This window comes from Trachymyrmex cornetzi, unplaced genomic scaffold (genome assembly GCF_001594075.2).
Source record: "Trachymyrmex cornetzi isolate Tcor2-1 unplaced genomic scaffold, Tcor1.1 scaffold156, whole genome shotgun sequence".
Classification (NCBI taxonomy): domain Eukaryota; kingdom Metazoa; phylum Arthropoda; class Insecta; order Hymenoptera; family Formicidae; genus Trachymyrmex; species Trachymyrmex cornetzi.
In genome coordinates, this window is record NW_017296157.1 from 1,473,976 (window position 1) to 1,495,988 (window position 22,013).

Genomic DNA, 22,013 nt, shown 5'->3' on the forward strand with positions numbered 1-22,013 from the left:
ATAACTTTTTGTAATACCTGTAAAGGGAAATTCCATCTTTGTTTAAATTGTTTTAATAAATTACATTATATAATTTTTGATAAAGTATTATATTCTCCACTTATTACTTTAAATTTCTCAAGGATTGACATCGCCTAAAGTTTAGGCCCTAAACGAAATGTTCTTTCTCGGTACGCAAGGATCGGCGCGGCGGTGTAGCCTAAACAAAAAGTTGAGTCAAGAGGGTAACCACTAGCTGAAATATTGTCCCACAGATTACATAATTTCATCTGAGAGATTACAAATAATTTTTTTCACTACTACCATGAAGTAATTTGGTAAAATATACGATTTTATTTAATATTATACAATGATTTCTCGTGGTTGCATATATGATTATCGGATTATATATAGAGATTTTATATAAATTTTATAATGATTTCGAGGATTTTGTCCCACGATTACATTAAGTGGTTACCCCCTCGAGTTGAGTGCCGGCGGCGTGTGGCGTAAACGGAAAATCTAGTGCCGGTTCGTAGGGACCGGCACTGGCGTGCATGGCTTTTAACGTGTTAAAATGTAGTGAAAAGAAATATTTACGTAACGTTAATTATTTTTTAACTAGTTACTACCCAACCCTGAATATACATATATATATATAGTATATATATTATAGTATATACATATATATTTGTAAAGATGAGATACAAGAAAATATCTTAATGTACATTTTTCGAATAAAAAATTATTTAAAATGTGAAACAAAAATTTCTTTAAACTATAGATAAACGTTTTTCAAACATTAAGAAAAACGTTAAAATAAATGTTTTTTTAATTAAAAAATGACTTAACCTATTACTTTTTAACGTTTTTAAAAATGTTTTTAAACATTAAAAGAATGTTTCTTTAAATGTTAAATAAACGTTTTTCAAACGTTAATAAATGTTTTTTAATAAAAAAAAAGACTTAACCCATTATTTTTAACGTTTTTAAAAATGTTTATAAAAACGTTTTTTAAAACATTTTTAAAAATATTGTTTAAAAACATTGTTTGCTGTTTGGGATATTTTGGGAATAAAATATCCGCCTTCTTTAATACATCTTTTGCTTTAATTTTCTATCATTCTTAAATTCTATAAACTTTTTATAATTGAGAGCGTAATATATCGATTACCAGGATAAATAAATTTCAAAAAATAATTTTTTGGTTTTAGGAATGTTTAGCGAAGCAATTATCGAACTAAATACAGGAAGTGTACTGAAAAACAAAAAGAAATGTTTGCAACAATTGCTAAATGGTCACTCAAACTATTAACTTTTCTCAAACAAGGTTTTTATGAAAATTTTACACGTATATTAGTGAGTGTTACATAAAATTTTTAATTAAAAATATTAGCAAATAATGCCGACACAACTGCTGTCAGTAATAATAACGGTTTACGGTAACAATCGTAGTTTTCATACAATGTATCTGAAATAAAAAACTCAACAAACTCTTAAAATATATTAATAAATTTAGTTTTTGTCGTAAAGATTTTTTTAGAGCCATATTCTTCTTTTTACAATAAAAAACAAACAATTTTTTTTACGAAGAATTACATCTTTTAAATTCAGAAGTCTACCAAATTTTCTCAATATTATAATAATGTCTAAAATCGATCATGGCAAAAGCTAGATATATTAATATATTTCAAGAATTTGGTGCTTTTGTTTTAATAAATTGTATGAAAGCTACGATAATTACCATAAACCGTTATTCCTGTGGACAAGCTTAACGTCAACAGTTGTGTCGCTATTTTTGTTAATATTTTTAATTTAAAATTTTATATAACATTAATATACATGTAAGATATTGATTAAAGTCCTGTTTTTGTAAAAAATTCGTAAAGTAAACATCTTTTTAATCCTTTTGAGTGTATGCTCCTACTTAAATGAAATAAATAATTGCTCCTATTTTTTAGTAATACACATTTCCATGTGTCTCCATGGATTACAATCCAACATTTTTCATGAAATATGTATTACTTTCGTCTTTCGTCTAAGAGCAGCCAAAATAAGTTACGGCTTTTTGTTTTTTTATAAACAAATTTCGAATCTTAAATTTTTGTTTGTAATGAAGAAGTACTAATGAATAGGCACTTTTACTAAGATAGCGCAGGCGTCTAAAGCAGAACGCCTCCGCCTTCTACATCATTGTCTCTTATCGATCGCCAATCCAACGTTTGTCAGGAAATATGTATTACTTTGCCTAAGCTCGATTTATTAAAAAAAAATTGTATATTTAAAATTTGAAGCTTACCAAGTAATTGCTTCATTCATACTCTATTTATTCACAAAAATTACGAATAGAAAAAAATGTGAAATAAGAGATTTGTTTTTAATGTTTTAATTAATAATAAATATTATTCTGCGCACTCCTTGCTTTAAAAAAAGATAAGAAAAAATATATCGGTGCATAATAATCCTATAAACAATTTTTTCCAATGCTTATTTAAAGCTTATTAAAGCAGTAATTATGCACCACAGTATGTGCGCACGTAGTTTTTGTATATCGATCTCATCTATTAGCATATAGACGTATATATAAATTATTGCGCGCTAACCATTTTAACTAATTTAGCAATGTTAAAGAGTTACGTACTCTCATTAACTATAGCTTTGGGTGGGGAACGAAGTATAAAAGGCGATAAAAACGTGTCATTATCATCAATCATCACTAATAATGTTTTAAAGAGAAGGAAAAAAAAGGGCGCGATACGCACCATGTTAATTGCACATATTTTATTAATAATTTTATATTATTTTTTATTAATATAAAATTATTAATAGCCAATTGTTAATAAAGTGGTTATAATAAAAATATAATCTTATAATAAAAAATAATTTAATAAATAGACTTATTTTTATTTTTATATTTTTAATATAAATTATAAAGTATCAATTATTTTAAATATTTAAAGAAATAATTGATTAATATATGTTATAGGTATCAGCGTAAGTATTCAACCAAAAAAAAAATCCATAATGTATTTAAAGAATGTCTTGTTGTGTTTTAAATACTATATAATTTGCAATATTTTATTTTTTTACTACGATGTACCAATTTTCAAAATTTGAAAAAGAATCTGTTAAAGATATCAATGTGTGTGAATATTCTACTAAAATTTCGTGAGTGTACTCGAAATTTGTTACAATAAAAATCATTCTTGACAGATATTTTAATTTTTTTAATCTTAAGATAAACTTTAAAAACTTTTATTTTTATCTAAGTTAATCTCTATGTCTAATGTTTTTATAATATATATTTTGTTTTAATTTTTTGAATACATATGTTTAGAGATAGAAACAATAATGCACGTAAACTATAGATTTTTAGTACTGACAGTAAATTTTGGAACACAGCCTGAGTCAGCAGTCTAGTTATAAAAGTCTGTGGAATGGTGCGATCTCAAAGCCCTAAACATAATCCGAGGCAACAGCGATAGCGATAGAAATAGCGATAGTAATACATACTTTAATAAAATAGTTGAAAAATTCAAAAGTACAGCTGATTCAAACGTACAAATTCGGGTTCAGTATTGCCTACAAACCTATGAATAAACTAGATAGATTTATTAAAACTGAGAAAGACGCTCTAAAAAAAGAGGAAAATTGTAATATAATATATAAAAAATAAATTTTGCCAGACTGTGATTCCTCTTATGTCGGGCAAACTAAGAAAAAATTAAAAACTGAGATCAATTTGGCTGTATGCTTCTCAGTTGTTTATTGCTTATATTATTAATCTTTTGAAGAATTATAAACAATCAATTTCTATTCATTGTACAAAATTAAAATGCATCTAATATATCGTTTCTTTCGTAATTTTATAAAGAATTTTAACAAGTTGACCCTTATTCGCCCTTTAACTTTCTATTTATTGTTATAAATCTTAATATTAATTCGAATTCGCAAAAATTTATAAAATTAGAGAAAAAATTGCTAATACGAGTCAAGAAACCGCAGATGGTACAGCGCAATAAAAATGTATCAATATGTGCAAAAATTAAAACATAATATAAATACTTTAACTTCGGTTGAAAAGGAGGAGATTGTATTGTCGATCCCAAGAGTAAGAACTCCTTGGCTAAGGAAATTGGAATATTGACCAAAAAATCCAAATCTCAAGCATGAATATTACTATAATGTAAAGCTATTCTTAATAAAGTATAATAAAATATCAGTAATTTGCAAAGAACCTGAGTTGTAGAACCAAAATTGTGGATCTCATCCTGAGATCTACAATTAACAAAAATATATAACAAAAATAGATTCGTTAAGTTAATTCATTGAGATAATAATCAGAAAAATAATTTACACTTAAAAAGAAAAATTTTTTAAAGTAAAAGATAAGATAAGTCTTATCTATAGATATTTAATTTATGCTTGGATGTTCCGTTACTTTTATCCTTATTTTTTGAACATTCGGAAGATAGTACAAATGAAGAACCGAAACATTAATTAAAGTATTTATTTTATGTTTTAATTTTTGCACATTCTATTTATTGCGTATCATCTATGTCTTTAACTCGTATTAGCCGTTTTTTCTCTAACTTAAAAAATAAATAAGACATTACTAGTTACAACACACACACACACACACACACACACACACACAACACTCAAGCGTTAAAAAATAGAAACCTTGTACACATTGTGCAATTAACGTTTCTTCAATATTCTCTAGTAAAACATAGTTTACTTATATCACCATGTTTACTTATATCAAACATATTTTGCATATATTTTACGTCACATAATTTGTTTTTTATTAAATAAGATTTATATAAAATGAAATGTCCTTACGATCTCTCTTATTAATTAGTAAATACCTCAAGCATCATAACTGTGGTACCAATGACTCAATTAAGTCGTATTGCATTGATCATTGCTATGAACGTATTAATGTGCGTTCTTGCAGAAGAAGAACGTTATTCTGATCAATATGATTACATTGATATACAATTTATTCTTCAAAACAAGGAGATACGAGAAGAATATTATAATTGCTTTATGGAAATAGCACCGTGCAAAACACCAGAACAAGAGGGTATAGCAGGTAACATATTTATACAATTACCGAATTTTGTTTCTGTTTTCTTTTATGACGGATTCTTTGATAAAACAAAATCGAAGTTTCCTTAACAGTAATACGTATTTGTAGTTTTCAAATGATTTACAATGTTAAATAAGATATTCTTTTGACAAATTAAGCATCAGGAGAGAAAACAAATGACAAAATAAAATTCTTTATGTGCTTTAAAACTTTATTTTAATAAAATTTTGAGTTGCTTAATTATATGTTCATGTGGTATAATAACTGCAAACTGGAAGCACAACGCAATCATTGTAATGGGCCTTCTACAATAAGCCATTAATCATAAATCAAAAGTCAGAAACTAAAAATTAACGACTGTGATTAATTAATTTTCAGCTTCTAACTTCTGATTTACGATTAATGATTTATTGTAGAACGGCCATTAACGTATGTAATATAATATAATATAACTTCATGTTACATATACCTAGATCTTCTTGAATTCAATACTTACATATGAACATTTCAGCCTGATTCAGACCATCTTCAGTGAATTACCAAATAGATGACAAACACATAATGAACGTTAAGCACAATTCGAACATTGTGAATATCTTATCTTGACAGCTGTACCTAGACAGCACACAACGTCCATTGGATGTCGCGTGCTGTCTGGGTATAATCATTAAGTTCTATATAAAATTGTAATATATAGGAACAGTTATATTATTCTTATCAAATCAGAAATCAAACTAAATTTAAATTTGTAACCGCATTGGTTCATTCAAAAGCACGTTTACATTCAAAATCATTATTATAAAAGAACAACGATCTTTATTATTGATAATAGTCGTTAGACCATCTGTCCGTGTTAATTATATGTATAATTTTTCAGAATTGAAAGGAGTCCAACAAAAGTTGAAAGAATGACATATACATTTCCAATATTTGATAAGAAAAACTTGCTTCTAATTAATTTATTTATTGTATAAAAATAATACAACAGAAGTGTCAAAGGGTTTACGGATTATTGCCATGTCGTGATCCATTGCTATAATGGCATCGTTTCGCGAACCTTGCCATTCACTTCATTAGGGCGAGCAGCGCATTGATAAGGACAGGGCGATAACTTGTAAACCCTTTGGCACCTTTGAAAAAAAACATCCGTGAAAGCCTTAAAAGTATTATCAAAACTATATATCAATAATACAGCAGAAAAATTCTGCGTGCGAGGACTGCATTCGACAATTATATGTTCTCATCGTTTTAAGTTAATTTTTAAATAATTGGTTTTTTAGAGATATGCGGGATAAAATTGATTTTTTATCTTGTTTTTTTATAAGTTATATTTTTGAACAAGAATATCTATTTTTTAAATATATGTTATACTTTAATTTTCTATTTAATAAGGATGCACCGGATTGTAAAATTACCGGATATTGAATATCGGATATTTGGTGACATTCTTTTCGGATATTCGATATCCAATCGGTAGAACTAATTATCCGACCGAATACCGGATTCCATGGATATTTGAATATCTGAAACGAGGTATCCAAAAAAACTATGGAAAACATAGCGATAATAATTTTCTTTATCTTCCCAACGTGAAAAGAAAAAGAGGAGAGATAAACTGTGCAAGAAGTTCAGCTGAAAAGAATAAAATTCTATATTAATAACGCAAACCTTTAATATAAAATTTTAGCTAGATATATTACCGAATACTAATGATATCTAGCTATCCAATCGGATAGTAAAAAAATACCGGATACCGGATATTTCCCGGATATTCGGTGCATCCTCAGTATTTAAATTCTGTATATTTATAAATTGGGATAAAATCATTTCTAAAGTAAATAAATGTAAATATGTATCCTCAATTGGTTGCAGAATTGTTCAGCGAAGCTTTCCAAACTCAATGCAGAAAATGTACTAAAAAACAAACAGAAAATCTGAACTTAGTAACCGACTGGTTCGTAAAAAATGAACCCGAGTTATGGAAATTAATAGTTGCGAAGACTGTAGAGAAAATGAAGAAAAAAGCTGCTAGTAACGCAGATGGATAATAAATCTCTCAATACATACTATATTCGAATTTTTCCATTTAATTAAAATATAATATAATAGCACGTAGTATAATTTACACACGCACACGCGCCCGCGCGCGCACGCACACACACACACACACACATACACAATCTGATAATTTAAATAATACTTTGCGAAAGGTATTTGATGGGATTAAAGAACCATTTTGTATAAATTGTTTTAACTAACATGCACAGTATGCACACATACATTATAGATATTATTTTAATAGAAACATATTATAAATAAATAAATGGTACTATATTACAATAAATTCTATAATAAAGAAGCATTTTTTAAAAATAAGATATCGTAAACAACGTTTACTGTATAATTATTTATATAGTTAGATAATCGTCACTCTTTCATCGTGAAAGTTTCACGTACAATAGATGCCCTAGATTTGTGTTTGTTAGAAATTGAAATTATAAATATGCAAAGTCTTTATAGATTATTCATTTCCAACCTAAAATTTTTTAGAAAGTAATATCACTTTTTCCAATCTTGACTAATTAAAAAATGAATCATCATGTAGTAGTATTTAATAGCTAAGATACAAAACGCTTACATTATTTATATATATTACGTTTTTCATTTATATTACATTCTTAAAAAAGTCAATCAAATGTTATCCAAATTCACTCTCCTACTGCACATCCACGGGAATATTTCACCTTATATTCTTTCCATCATGCGACAAATGTAATATCAGCCTAACACCGTGTCACAATTTGTGTCGTTGTTGAAAAGCTTCCATTAATTCAGATAATTATTATGGGTAATATTTGATTGGCTGAATTATAATTGATGAACTATGAGTGCTTTTTAGCAAGGACACAGTCAGACACTATGTAACACAGTGAATTGTTTCCTTGTTGTAGTGATTCACTGTGTCTGACTGTATTTAATTTCTGCTGGAAAGCGTCTGTATACATATTTGCGATAATAAATAGAATGCAGTAATAGATAGAAAATGCGCGTGAAGAGAAATATTGCAATATGACTTTTTTACACTACTTTTTCTATCTGTCATAATCCAAAATTCATTGATATCTTTGCTAAGAAAAAGTTATTTTAAATTAATTAAATCATTAAAAATAGGAAGTTATAAACATTTCATATTTTTAAAATACGTACTTATGACATATGCATACATTGTACTAAAAAAATTCTTTTTATCTTAAAACATACTAATTTATACGTATTTAATATTCAAGCATCTGTTAAGTTTGCCTTATGTTTATATTTTGCATATATGCTTATTACGTCACGCACCTTTTTTTATTAAGTAAATTGTATAAAAACGAAATGCACGTTGCACTGGCATTTTAGTCTCTCAAGTAACAACTGTGCAAACAATGGCTCGGTTATGCCATATTGCGTTAATCATTGTAGTGAATGTACTTGTACTGATGTGCATTCTTGCAGAAGAAGAGCACTATTCTGATAAATACGATAATATTGACTATCGTGCTGCTCTCAATAATAAGACTGTGCGAGACTCATATTACGATTGCTTCATGGAAATAGCACCGTGCCAGACATCAGCACAGAAGGCCCTAACAAGTAATCTATACAATTTTGTTATGAATTCTTTGATCTACACAATATTGATTTTTCCATAAAATTGCCTCCAAACGATATGGCCAACATATGTCACATAAGCAACTATCATAGACATACATGATATACGTAATTATCCACATTGAATCAATATTTAGCGAATATGTGCGAAGTTGGTGTACCGTCGTTGGCCATATCGGCTAAAAGTGCTTTAATGGTATAACATAGAAGTTTTTATTATTATTAAATCATTTACAATGTCAAATAAGAAATTCTTATAACGAACTAAGCAAGAAGTAACAAATACCAAAATAAGATTCCTTATTTACTTCCAAGTCTTATATTTCAGAAAATTTTAAATTAACCTATTACATATATTATAATCGTAAATATATGTATATGTATCTCTACAGCACGAAATATTACATAGCAACATTGCATCAATATTATTAGGTGTTAAACTTAATTCCTGCCATTTTTCGTCTCCAAAATTGATTTGTTTCGAAGGGAAATACCTTAATCAAAGTATCATTAATAAAGTATTATTAATTAGTAATAAAATAGAAAATGGAGGAAATTATTTTGTTTATTCATTCATCTTCCCTTCAAAATAAATCAATTTTGGAGACGAAAAACGGCAGGAATTAAGTTTAACACCTAAATACTTTAAAGATTACAATTTCGTAAAACATTGCTAACAATACTGTAGCAATTATTCCTATATTCGCTTAAATAAAATATTGCTGCAATATTTTGCGATATTGTTGCAATATTTAAAGAAATATTGATGCAACATCATGCAATATTTCAATAATTAATCCAGTTTTATTAATTGCTAAAATATTATTGCTTGGCAATATTGCTTGACATATTCTAAAATAAAATTATGACCAAAAAACATTCTAGAAAGCACACCCGAAAGAGTTGGAAATCTCCAGACTTGCATCTCCAGCAACTCGATTTGCATACGTTTTTTTATCCAACTCCTGCAGGACGTTTCTTTCTTACGAGAAGCGCATTCATCTCATGGCGAAGCCGCGTACTTTTTAAATAATAATATTATAGCAATATATTACAATATTTCTTATAGAATATATTAAAATTACAATATTTCACAATATTGATGCAACATTTCCAATAAAATATTAAAATTTCAATTACTGCAATTTTCATTATATTGCATATTATTAAAATATTGCTACAATATTGTTGTAATATTTCGTACTGTAGGAGTAATTCTTAAAAATTATAAAGAGTTCTGCGAAAGTTAATAATTATGTATTTAAACATTGTTGAATATTTGATAAGAAACTCGATTTTTATTATATAAAAATAATACAGCAGAAATAGAAAGGTTTGTGAAGAATTCATTCAACTAGATGTTTTTATCGGTTTCCTATATTGATTATTTTTTAATAGATTATTGATTTGCCAGAATATGGGACAAAATTAACTTTTGATTTATTTTTTGTGTAAAATCATATTCTTAAAATGATCAGTTTTTTAAAGGTGTCTTTTTTTTAACAATACGCAGAGTGTACCGCGAGACTTCTTCCACCGTTCACAAGGAGATAAATGGAATCGAGATGAACACAAAGGTTCCATATTGTTTAGAGATATTCGCAATGATAATGGAGACATTAGTTTTTGTAATTGTACTAATGAGAGCATGCCGAGAGAAATACTCCAGTCGCTCGAGATATGACTCGAGAATGGCGTACTTCCTATCTTACCTTCCAACGCGCTGCTGGCAGCCGCAATGCTTGATAAACGGAGTCGGGTTATACCTCGAGCGGCTAAAATGCTTTTCTCGGCATGCTTTTATTAGTACAATTACAAAAATTAATATGTTTATCATTATTGCGAATATCACTAAACAGTATAGGACTTTTGTGTTCGTCTCGATCCCATTTACCTGTGAGCGGTGGAAGAAGTCTCGCGATAAATCCTGTATATCTTGAATAATAAGACTTCAGAAGAATAAAATTTCTAAGATTTCTTTTATGTTAATTTTCTATTGTATTTAGATTCTATAAACTTTTTAATCAGGAGCGAAATCAATTACTAGAATAAATAAATTTCAAAAAATTTTGGTTTTAGGCATATTCAGCGAAGCTTATCAAACTAAATGCAAGAAGTGTACTGAAAAACAAAAAGAAATATTTTCCGCAGTTATTGATTGGTACATAAACAATAATCCCGATAGATGGCAATTAGTAATTGCGAAGACTGTAGAAGATATGAAGAAGAAAGCCATTCAACAATCGCCGGCAACATAGATGGATAATGGATCTCCTGATACGTACTATATCCAAATATATAATTAATACGAATGTATATAATTCCCGATTAATCCACGAACAGCAAACGTTATCTCGCACGCACGGCGGACGCAAGGTCAAATGTGATCTAAGAGTGATATTATTGAAAAGCAGTTTTTTTGTTACAATATGTAATAAATTATTTCAATGTAGAAGGTGAAATAAAAACACATATTTTTCATAGAAATAAATATCCATTTTTTCATTTTTTTTATAGTTGAAAAAAGTAAACAATTCTAATTAGCGGGTCTCGCGAGACCCTGCGTCGGCTGGCTAATATGATATGAATATGATGCGATGACTTTTACAATGTTATTTATAATAACCTACTTACTCAAATAATATCTGTGAAAAATGTAATCTAATGGAATTAAGGAAATATTTTGTACAAATTATATTAACATGCAATTTGAATTGTCTTATTAACAGAATTATGTTATAAAAAAATAAATTATTTTATTGCAAAAAATTATAGCTTGGAATCAATAATTTTCTTATATTTTTTGGTAAAAGAAAATATAAGAACGTTTATTGTATAATTATTTACAAAATCATAAACATTTAAGGGAAAACATATATACAGAAAGATCAAAAAGATACCCAATTTTTATGGATCTTTTTTGCAAAAACTATTAACTTTATTCAAGGTTTGGTTTTAAATAAAGTTTTGATCAATATATCTTACAGTATAGGATAAAGTTGCCGAAATCGTACCGACTCCTAAATCGCACTACCTCGCTTGAAAATTCAATTATTGTACTTACGTACTTTCTTACGAGTTATTTAAGAACTTTATTATTTAAGAACTTGGTGCTGCAGCAACGCTGCTGCGTTACGCTCGTGACATGAAGCACAATAGCAGAGTTGTTATTACGTAAATAAAACAATAAATAATGATAGTGTTGCTATTTTTTAACGTATTTTATATCGTTTTTTCAAAAAAAGAAATATATCAATGCATAATTTTATGAAAAATTATGTTTTTTGTTTATTTAAAATTTATTGATACAGTAATTGCGCACAAAGTTTTTATAATATCATATTATTAGCAATGATATGATAAATATGGATTTATTATCTTAACTGCACCTTTGCTCTGTTAGGAAGAGAATGCAATGTTAAAATGTATCAGTTTCTCTTTAATTGGCTTCAAGTAGGGAATGCAATAAAGAAGGCGACAAGGAGGTCAATTCAACTTATGTATGTGTTCCTACTATTATTTTAAAGAGAGAAAGACAGACAGAGAGAGAGAGAGAGAGAGAGAGAGAGAGAGAGAGAGAGAGAGAGAGATAAGGAGGTCAATTCAACTTATGTATGTGTTCCTACTATTATTTTAAAGAGAGAAAGACAGAGAGAGAGAGAGAGAGAGAGAGAGAGAGAGAGAGGAGAGAGACCAATTGCATCAATCTACCTCTCCTTTTTAAAACCGATAACGACTAATTAAAATGCGCAGTCTTATTACCTTTATTAGGTATTTTTTTATGCATAACGCATGAATATTTACACACACGATAAATAAATCTGATTTAAAATACTTATAAGCAATCTTAAATTCTAAGAACATATATAAGGCATTAATAAATCTTAACATATTCCGTCTAGAGTAAGCACGGTTGCCAATTCTCTGATTGTATATATTTGACGTTTTTTAACGTTTTTTGAAAGAACGCATTACAATATAATAACAATTTTTAAAGTAGCAATTGATGTTCGGCAAGATAAATGAAATCTTCGGTTTTTAAGAAGAGAAAACTGATGAGCGTAAGTTAAATGTTGGTAACCCTCAGGTTTCAATTCAAACTGTTTGATATCTTAGTTACAAAAAAAGTAATTATAAAATTAAAGTAATTATATGATTTCTGATATCATTTGTAGATACATAGTCATGATATGTGATGCAATATTGGTACATTAAACCTTCTTTTTAGAATAATAACTTTACAATTTTTTAATCTTGTTATGATATACATATTATTTAACAAAAGAAACGAATAAAAATACTGTAAATCATCGATGTCTCATGATGTGATGATCAAGTCACTTAAAATCGACGCGGAGCGCGCCAATAATATGTTTTTACATATGCGCAATTATAACGAAATAAAATTATGTAATGTATTTTGCTTCTTGAAGTTTAAAGACAAAATTTTTATTTTTATTTACTCGTAACTCAAAATTTATTGACGCGTAATTCAAAATTTGTTTTGCTAAGAAAAAGTTATTTTTAAATTAACTAAATTATTGAAAATAACAAGTTACAGACATCTCGTATTTAAAAAAATTGCTTACGTGATATTTGTATACATTGCATTTAGAAAATTTAATATACACATTGTATCTTTTAAAACATACATAATTTATGTGTTTTCAATATTCATAATCAAACGTATATATCAAGAGTTTTCCCACCTATTATATTTCTGCACATATCTTACGTAACACAAATTTTTTTACTAAGTAAAATCTATATAAAGTGAAATGTACGGTTTATTACGGTCATTTAATAGTATCTCAAATATCATAACGTTTATAATTCTGAAGCAATGCCTCGGTTAAGTATCGCGTTGATCGTTACTATAATAAACGTACTGATGTGCGTTGCAGAAGAGAAGCTTTACTCTGATGAATTCGATAATATCGATATTCAAACAGTTTTTAATAATAAAGGTTTAATAGAAGATTATTACAATTGCTTTATGGAAATAGGACCATGTAAGACACCACAGCAGAGATTTTTCACAGGTATTTCTGTACTATTATCAAATTATTTTTTTTATTTGGTAACGAATTCTTTAATTAAAACAAAATTAATTTTTTTAACGTAGAGGTATTTATATAGTTTGCAAACCACTTGTAATGCCAAATAAAACATTCTTCTGACGAACTAAATATCAGGAATAAACAAAAAATCTTCTATTTACTTACAAGCTTTATTTTAATAAAAATTGCTCAATTATAAATATACATAAATTTTAAAAATTGAAAAAAGTTTAGCAAAAATTGAAGCAATGACGTACGCGTCGAATATTTTACAAAAACAAATTTGCTTCTGAATTAATTTGTCATACAAAAAAGTAATGTAGCAGAAATAAAAAAGGTTGTCTGAATTTCTTATGCTTTAATTCTCTATCGTATTTAGATTGCATAAACTTATTAATCAGAAATTAAATTAATTATTAGAATAAATATATATAAATCTTCTCGATTTTAGGAATATTTAGTGAAGCTTTCCAAACTAAATGCAAGAAATGTACTGAAAAGCAAAAAATAATAATTGAAAAAGGTATTGAGTGGTTTCAGAAGAACGAACCTGAAAAATGGGATAGAATAGTTGCGAAAACTTTAGAAGATACGAAAAAAAAATCTGCTCAAACATAACTGTTGACAACATAGATAAACAATAGATCTCGAAACGTATGCTGTATCCAAATTTTCTCGATAAATTAATGTGATACAATAATTTATAATTATAATTTACTATCTGATAAATCAAATAATATTTGTAAAGGATGACATCTAATGGAACTAGAAAGACATTTTATACAAATTATATTGTCTAACACTTTGCAATTCATTTAACAATTTATATTAACAGAAATGTTACAAGAATAAATTGTACTATATTACAAGTATTTATGGCTTAGAAGAGAGAAGAATATTTTTCATTAAAAAAAAAATATTATAAAGAACGTTTATTATATGATCAACTACAAAAATTATAAATCATAAATGAAATAAATAATCGTTAAACATAGGTGTTTCAAATAATACATCATATATTCTTTATTAAACCAAATTTATTTCAGAAATGATTGCGCGTTGATAACATTAATTCGGACTTCCAACACACAATCAGTCTGAAACGCTAATAATCCCTCCTAAATTAAGGTGAAATCACATGATGCTCGATTTCTTGCATGACAGCGTACCTGCTTTGATGTATGTTGTACATATGCTATATCCTGTTAAGATATTATATGGTACTCTTTAAATGTCTTGAAATAAAATCTCATTCTAAGAGAGTGAAAATACAGCTACGCACACACATTTTTTTTTTAAATTGAAAAACATTGAAAATATTTCTTTTTCTTAAAAAAGAGTGACAATTTTAACTAATTTTGAATGGGATTCTATTACATATGAAAATTGTCACTCTTTTTCAAGAAGTGAAATATTTTCACTCTTTTCCAAAAATGACTGTATTTTAAGTTTCTTGAAGTGAGATTTTACTCCAAGAAATTTAGAAAGTATATATAGATGTAAATTATGATAATAACTAAAACTGTGTCCTAAATAAGTAAATATTCAAATTAATGTTTTTCATATACGTTTGCTTGTCTTGTAATAAGGACACTACTTGTGGCAGTTATGGCAAACAGAGAAATTTTTGGCAAGCGGATCAATTGGCATTGGTAGCAGTCCACAGTAACTGTTGGAACTGCGTAAAACAAGCTGCTTGAGTTAAAAGTTGAAACAGAAACGCCAGTATACTGGCAAGGGAGAACGTCCTGTGAAATTGTTGCATGACAACACCAGGCTACACACTGTTTCCAAGATAAAAGGCACCATAATAAATTTTGGCTGGGACGTCTTACAGCACCCGGCATATTCATCAGCATTGCTTCAACCGATTATCATTTGTTTCGGTCGATGCAACACGCCGTGTCCGATACCCACTTCCAATCAGTGGATGAGATCCGAAAATGGCTTGACGACTTTATCGTATCCAAAGACACAGCATTTTTCCGAGATGAAATTCATCAGCTACCTGAAAGATGGTTTAAAATTATAGAAAGCAACGATGAATACTTTGATTGAAAAATTTGTTTTACTTCTTTTTAAAATAAATCTCGAATTTAGCTGAAAAATTTGGATTATTTATTTGTACACCTAATATACTATATACACACATATATACACATATTTAAATATATAAAAATATATTAAATATTATTAAAATAATATAATACGTACGACGTATACGTAATATATGTAAATATTACAAAAAATAGAAACATGATATTTTAGAAAACATTTTACCATTAACACAAATTACGCATTGTTATAAGAAAAATAAATTATAACACTTAAATCTTCATTATTTTAATTTATTATAATTATCGCAGTAATGTAAAAACTTTTTTTTTAATTGTACTGGTCTTCCATTAATATACAATATCTAGCACAAATTTTAAAAAATAGATATAACGAAGTATTTTCTAGTATATTCTGCTTTCAAAACATATGTTGCGTAGTTAATTTTATCATAACTGAGATTTAATAAATATGATATTATAATTTCTCTCTCTCTCTCGATAATTTGGCAAAATTAACTTTATTGTGATAAAGTAATTAAAACATTGTTTTAAAATATTTTAACTAATAATCATTGATACTCATGATAAAATGTACGATTATCAATATAATGAAAAATTGTATTAGTTATATTCTTTTACAGCTTTAACAAAAAAAAACAATAATAAACATATAATAACGATGAGAAAATTAATTCTTTATAATTTATGCACTGAGAAAAAAATGCTGTTGATTCAATTAAAGTCTATATATTACGGGCTGTCACTAACATAAGTGATTATAATCAATAAACACTAACATAAGTGATTATAATCAATAAAATCTACACATGAATTATAATTCATGCGTAGATTTTATTGACATAAAGGCTTGATTATTGAAATAATAATTTATGCCTTTATGTCAATAAAAATATACATAAATTAATCACTTATGTTAGTGACAGCCCGTAATAGAGACTTTAATTGAATCAACAGCATTTTTTTCTCAGTGTAAGGATTGATGATAAATTGATTCTCATAAATTAAAATATCGTCTTTCCTTCTATTTATTGACGGAAAGATCACATAGGATATTCCGGAATACTTTATGGAAAGAGTCAATAAGGAAAGTACAAATTGAAATAAACAGAAATTTAATTCGAAATCCTTAGTTTAAGAAGCACAATGTTCACAATCTTATTGAATAATAAATATCATACAAATTGTACATCTGTTTCATGTATAATGTATATTCATTACTTTTTAACATTATTGGTATTAATTACACAATTAATGTTTATACAAATTCATTCACTTATTGTCAGATGGAGAAATATTTAATAACCGCGCTGGTATACAAAGGTCTTCAATAGCATAAATGGCAATTATATGAAACAGGTGAATCTTTTTAATTTTTTAACTGATTAATATAATAAATCAGTTATATACTGGCAAAATATTATTTCCGTTGCTTCATTCAGAATTAATGGAAAAAAGCAACAAATAATTTTATGAAAAACATTTTTTAACGTTTATGTAAAGTTGCTTGAAGCAGTTATTGTAGCACCACATATAAATAAAGTTTTTGTAATACTTGAATTTCGCAATCTAATTGCAAGATTATTAAGTCTTTAATACTACATACTACATGAATATATTTAGAAATGTGAGAATGTATTTTATAATGTCTAGTAATCCTGCAGATTCTGGAAATATAAAATATCAATAAATAAAATATGCGCGCAATTATACCTATGCAATTAGTCTTAAAAAATTAATTATCTCACGTGTTAATAAATAATTTATGAGAACAGAACTTATCTGCCTTATATTATGCTTATATGTATGCTTTTGTTAGGGTATATACGTTTTCAAAGAATAAATAACATATTAATTTTGTTTATTAATCACATTTAATTACAATAATAATTAAATTGGAGTAGATTTTGTTTAAATAAGTGTCAAAGAAATTTATTAATTATTGCATTTTTAAATCTTTAATATTACATATCTTTATAACCAAAATTAAAATTTCGTCGTAGTATAATGAAATTACTTGAAGGGTGTATTGATGTAATCTATTTATGTAGTTCCTAAAATTTAGGTCACGAAGATCTTTTTGAGTTGGTCTAATTAAAATATTGTTGATCAATTGAGTTAATTTTCATTAAAAAAAATTAAATACACACTAAGCATCAGCAACTGGCTTGGCTCCGTTAACGGTGATGCACATCGCTGTCTCGCTCGCTCTCGCGCAGCGAAATGGTGGGGCGGTTTTCCGTGTTGCCGGGGAGCCAAATGTGCATCACTCTCCATAGTCTTGTAATTACATATTGTTAAAAAAATTAACTCTAAATTATGAATTATTGCTAAAAACAAATATCATTAAATATAGTACGTCAAAAGTTAAAGTATTTTAAAAAATTCCTATATATAATTGTATACTTTCAACAGCTTTTAATTTTAATTACTAAATCTTCTGTACACATTTTGCATCTGTACATATATCACGTGATATTTTTATCAATTAATATTTATATAAAATGAAACGACAATTCATTGATAATTTAGTATATCAAGTGTCATAACTGTGGAATCAATGTCTCAGTTAAGCCGTATCATATTAATCGTTGCTATGAACGTATTGATGTACGTTCTTGCAGTAGAGCGCTATTCCGATCAATTCGATGACATTGATATGGATGCTATTCTTCGTAACGACACTCAACGAGAAGAATATCACAAATGCTACATGAATACAGGACCATGTAACACAATGCAGGAGGCATTAACAGGTACCTATGTGTATAATGCTACAAACTATACAGATGCATAGTATATAGTATTTAGAATTATTTTTTTTCTTTTTGCGACAGAGAAAATTTCTCTTTGACCAATATGAAATCGATTTTTCTTTAACGTCTAGGTATCTACAGTTTTCAAATAATCTACAATGTAAAAAGGAAATTGGCGTACTAAACTCCAAGAGAGAAAAGAAATGCTAAAATAAGATTTGCAAGTTATTTTCAGACTTTAACAAAATTTTTATTTAATGCTAAATTGTAAATATGTATAAGATATTCGATTTAATATATATCTATGCTGATATCTTGGAAACTAATTAAAGTTAGACGAAAAGTTAAATAAACTCTTGAATGGGATTACAGTAAGATGATTTGTGTGTTATGGGAATTGTGCCTATTTCCGACGAAATTTTGAGGAAAAAAAGGGTAGTCAAATTTTTCGAGTACAGTTTCAATACTAAAAATGATATCAAAATAATTTCACTGAAGAGATTTTTTCATTTTTTGTCTATCTTTAATAATTTTCGACATATCAGCATGGACATACTAATTAAACAGAAATCGGTACTCAACGATAATAATTTTGCAAAATTGATTGCGATCGTAATATAAACCCTTAATATCAAAGGGTATTTAGGTATTAGGATTTGGTACATTTGCTAATTAGAGAAATAAAGTTGATTATTTTGAAATAAAGAAAATAAATAAAGAATAAAATCTTTTTTAATTTCAGAATTGTATGGCGAAGCTCTCCTAACTAACTGCAAGAAATGTACCGAAACGCAAAAAGGATGGATGGAGAAAATAATAAAGTGGTATGCAAAGTATGATACCGAGACATTGTTTCAACAAATTGCGAAGGCTGCAATAAATATGCAGAAGCAGAAAACCGCTGATTAATAACCGACAATTGCTGGCAATATGGACTGATGTATTTCTCGGTGTATATCGAGAACTAAACCTGATTTTTCTCAATTAACACTCATATTATAATCCAAAATAATAGCTTAGAATATTAATGTATGTTATTTATAATAGAATAAATAATACTTGTTAACTGTATTATGTAATGAAGTTAAAGGGATTTCTTGAATTATCTTTACAAATATGGAATTTTCTTAACAATTAAAGAATCATATTTTGTTACAAATATCAATGTATTCTAATTTTGAGGATAAAATTGTTTTAAAGAGATATTGTATCGTTTGTTTTGTATGTGATAAATTATAAAATTATGGGTATTTAAACGGAATGAATAATCGTCAACTGATCGCACATATCTGTTTTATTATAAAAATAGCAGTTATCACAAAATGTAATAAACATCACAGAAAATTATAATATTAAAATATCAATAATGATACTACAGCAATATACATAGATATATTTATAATTCTCTGTATAAGCGTTATAAATTAGTTAATAATTAATATGTCAACGTTCATTAAAATTCTTTGCATTCTTCATTTGACAACCACGAAACCATTCTAGATCTTGTTCCAAATTGAATGCCTTACGCTGATAAAATTGTGCTAACATAATAGATCTTAGTCTTACTTCACTAAGTGGAACAGAAGGATAATCATCAAGACGCCAACCATATATCCAATTTGTACAATCGGGAAAATAGAAACGCTTTTCCGGAGGTTCTTTATATCTAAAAAATTCCAAAAAGCATTTTAAATTAATTAATTAAACGTTTTCAGGGATTTATGCACCGTATTTGGAGATACCTTTTAGTTAGATAGTTATAACTAGTAATAAAAGTTGGAATTCCTTCTTCATAAAGTATGGCTCTTACATCGGGTTCAATCGGTTTCATAATATCTATATTGATAGAACCATTGGATTTAGGTGGCCTCCATGTGGGTAAGAGCTGCCGTTGTATCTAAATATGTACAAAATTTTAAAGAGATGAACATTATGAATTAGCAAACTGTAATCACGCACAACAGGTTTATCTACACGTGGTGCTTCTCGTTTTTTGGACTTGGCAATTATTTCTTTGGCACGTTTTGTAAATTTCGGTTCTCTTAGCTGATCTATCAATCGTTGTTGATTCTTTAAAAACCATTTCATCCGTATTGCATTTTCCTTTCTTATCATTTCACTGTGAAATAATTGACAACGAGCGTCGCACACATCACTAGTAACTTTTGCCATATTTTACTCTTTTAATTTAAATAAAATAGATGCTTATTACAAATGAGACTTACATGCCCATCAAAAAGTATTTTAAAGAAAATAACTCTGAAGTAAGATTTCAAAATGTAACTGTTCTCAAATGTTTTTTCCTTTCTTCATATACTTGTAAGAAACCGAGAGATAAAGCAACGAATTAAACATGAAGATACACCATAATACTTTATAGAATGATTTATTTACATCATTATGTATAACGCGTTTCACTGTATTACACAAACTCAATATATACTTATTATATACTCTACATTATTTGTATTTCTTTATAATAGCAGTGGGAGCATATATATCGACTATATACATCTTGTTTTTTTTTTCAAAAAATAAGCGCTTACTTATAAAGAAAAACCGTAGAAAATATTAAATCGGTCATATACTAATACGTGACCACGGTAATTTACATAAATTTTTTAAAAGAAATTGGTGAAATATTATAGTATTCTGTAACACACTTGAGAAATAAACATTTATTTAAGGTTGAAATAAAAAAACATCTAAAATATGTTTAATACAAAGATTAACAGATTACAACAAAAGTATAAACAATGAATTGAATGTCCTGATAAATTCAATAAGACATACTATAATCTGACAATTACACGCTTAAACTATATAAAATATGTGTACGTGTGTAATAGGCGCATCCACGCATACTTGCACACATATTTCAAACGAAAGATTAGTTGCAAATCTCCAAAGAAAATTTTTGATAACTTAAATGAACATTTTATGAAGTTATTTTCAAATTTAGATTTCGCTCTTCTTTTACATATATCTTTACGTATGAATACTGTGCTTTCTTATCTCCAACAATAATTCATTCAGCAACGATGTAAGGTGTTAAAAGAATTGTAACAATAAATAAATATGGCGTGAAATATGAGTTTTACATGATATTACTCCCTCTTAAAGCCAACATCAAATGACTCAGTAATCACAGCCATAGGAAGCAATATTGTGATTATATATCATATATGGTTTAGATACAGTATTTATATTACAAAATGACTAAGGAGCATTTTATCATTTGTACTTGAGTAATCAAGACGAATCGTATTTGTACAAATAATAGTTTCATTTTTCCTACACTGGTTTTCAGTTTATTTTATATAATGTACAGCTCTCTCTCTCTCTCTCTCTCTCTCTCTCTCTCTCTCTCTCTCTCTCTCTCTCTCTTTTTTTT

The 22,013-nt window shown here is 27.6% G+C and overlaps 4 protein-coding genes across 6 annotated transcripts; 3 read left to right on the forward strand and 1 right to left on the reverse strand.

Moving 5' to 3' along the window:
* Positions 1 to 4,848: 4,848 nt before the first annotated feature.
* LOC108758292 (uncharacterized) lies at positions 4,849 to 11,308 on the forward strand. Its single transcript, XM_018503170.1, has 4 exons — positions 4,849 to 5,077; positions 6,947 to 7,120; positions 8,477 to 8,710; positions 10,808 to 11,308. Exons 1-4 carry the CDS (start codon positions 4,876 to 4,878, stop codon positions 10,984 to 10,986), a joined length of 789 nt encoding a protein of 262 aa, XP_018358672.1. The 5' UTR covers positions 4,849 to 4,875; the 3' UTR covers positions 10,987 to 11,308.
* A 2,236-nt stretch (positions 11,309 to 13,544) lies between these two features.
* On the forward strand, positions 13,545 to 15,823 carry LOC108758405 (ejaculatory bulb-specific protein 3). 2 transcript variants are annotated; one of them, XR_001939946.1, is made up of 4 exons: positions 13,545 to 13,770; positions 14,240 to 14,311; positions 14,835 to 14,967; positions 15,378 to 15,823. XR_001939946.1 is itself a non-coding variant. In XM_018503362.1 (3 exons), the coding sequence occupies exons 1-2, from the start codon at positions 13,572 to 13,574 to the stop codon at positions 14,404 to 14,406; spliced, it is 366 nt and encodes a 121-aa protein (XP_018358864.1). In that variant the 5' UTR covers positions 13,545 to 13,571; the 3' UTR covers positions 14,407 to 14,442; positions 14,835 to 15,067. The 2 variants fall into 2 exon arrangements, 1 of the variants encoding a protein (XP_018358864.1); XM_018503362.1 differs by lacking the exon at positions 15,378 to 15,823 and having other exon boundaries at positions 14,240 to 14,442; positions 14,835 to 15,067.
* Positions 15,824 to 18,402: 2,579 nt separating this feature from the next.
* Positions 18,403 to 19,528, forward strand: LOC108758293 (putative odorant-binding protein A10). Its single transcript, XM_018503171.1, has 2 exons — positions 18,403 to 18,619; positions 19,362 to 19,528. The coding sequence occupies exons 1-2, from the start codon at positions 18,424 to 18,426 to the stop codon at positions 19,526 to 19,528; spliced, it is 363 nt and encodes a 120-aa protein (XP_018358673.1). The 5' UTR covers positions 18,403 to 18,423.
* Positions 19,529 to 20,042: 514 nt separating this feature from the next.
* On the reverse strand, positions 20,043 to 20,950 carry LOC108758404 (uncharacterized). 2 transcript variants are annotated; one of them, XM_018503361.1, is made up of 3 exons: positions 20,594 to 20,950; positions 20,362 to 20,516; positions 20,043 to 20,285 (listed from the first exon to the last, which is right to left on the reverse strand). In XM_018503361.1, exons 1-3 carry the CDS (start codon positions 20,789 to 20,791, stop codon positions 20,063 to 20,065), a joined length of 576 nt encoding a protein of 191 aa, XP_018358863.1. In that variant the 5' UTR covers positions 20,792 to 20,950; the 3' UTR covers positions 20,043 to 20,062. The 2 variants fall into 2 exon arrangements, with proteins under 2 accessions (XP_018358863.1, XP_018358862.1); XM_018503360.1 differs by having other exon boundaries at positions 20,579 to 20,944.
* Between the last annotated feature and the right edge of the window lie 1,063 nt (positions 20,951 to 22,013).

Excerpts from the sequence above, each read along its gene's own strand:
- LOC108758404 (XM_018503360.1), bottom strand. The coding sequence starts at position 20,791 with ATGGCAAAAGTTACTAGTGATGTGTGCGACGCTCGTTGTCAATTATTT. Across the intron at positions 20,517-20,578 it reads CACGTGTAGATAAACCTGTT|ATACAACGGCAGCTCTTACC; the intron begins GTGCGTGATTAC and ends GTACATATTTAG. Across the intron at positions 20,286-20,361 it reads TATAACTATCTAACTAAAAG|ATATAAAGAACCTCCGGAAA; the intron begins GTATCTCCAAAT and ends GGAATTTTTTAG.
- LOC108758292 (XM_018503170.1), top strand. The coding sequence starts at position 4,876 with ATGACTCAATTAAGTCGTATTGCATTGATCATTGCTATGAACGTATTA. Across the intron at positions 5,078-6,946 it reads AGAACAAGAGGGTATAGCAG|AATTGTTCAGCGAAGCTTTC; the intron begins GTAACATATTTA and ends AATTGGTTGCAG. Across the intron at positions 8,711-10,807 it reads AGCACAGAAGGCCCTAACAA|GCATATTCAGCGAAGCTTAT; the intron begins GTAATCTATACA and ends TTTTGGTTTTAG.
- LOC108758293 (XM_018503171.1), top strand. The coding sequence starts at position 18,424 with ATGTCTCAGTTAAGCCGTATCATATTAATCGTTGCTATGAACGTATTG. Across the intron at positions 18,620-19,361 it reads AATGCAGGAGGCATTAACAG|AATTGTATGGCGAAGCTCTC; the intron begins GTACCTATGTGT and ends TTTTAATTTCAG.
- LOC108758405 (XM_018503362.1), top strand. The coding sequence starts at position 13,572 with ATGCCTCGGTTAAGTATCGCGTTGATCGTTACTATAATAAACGTACTG. Across the intron at positions 13,771-14,239 it reads ACAGCAGAGATTTTTCACAG|GAATATTTAGTGAAGCTTTC; the intron begins GTATTTCTGTAC and ends TCTCGATTTTAG.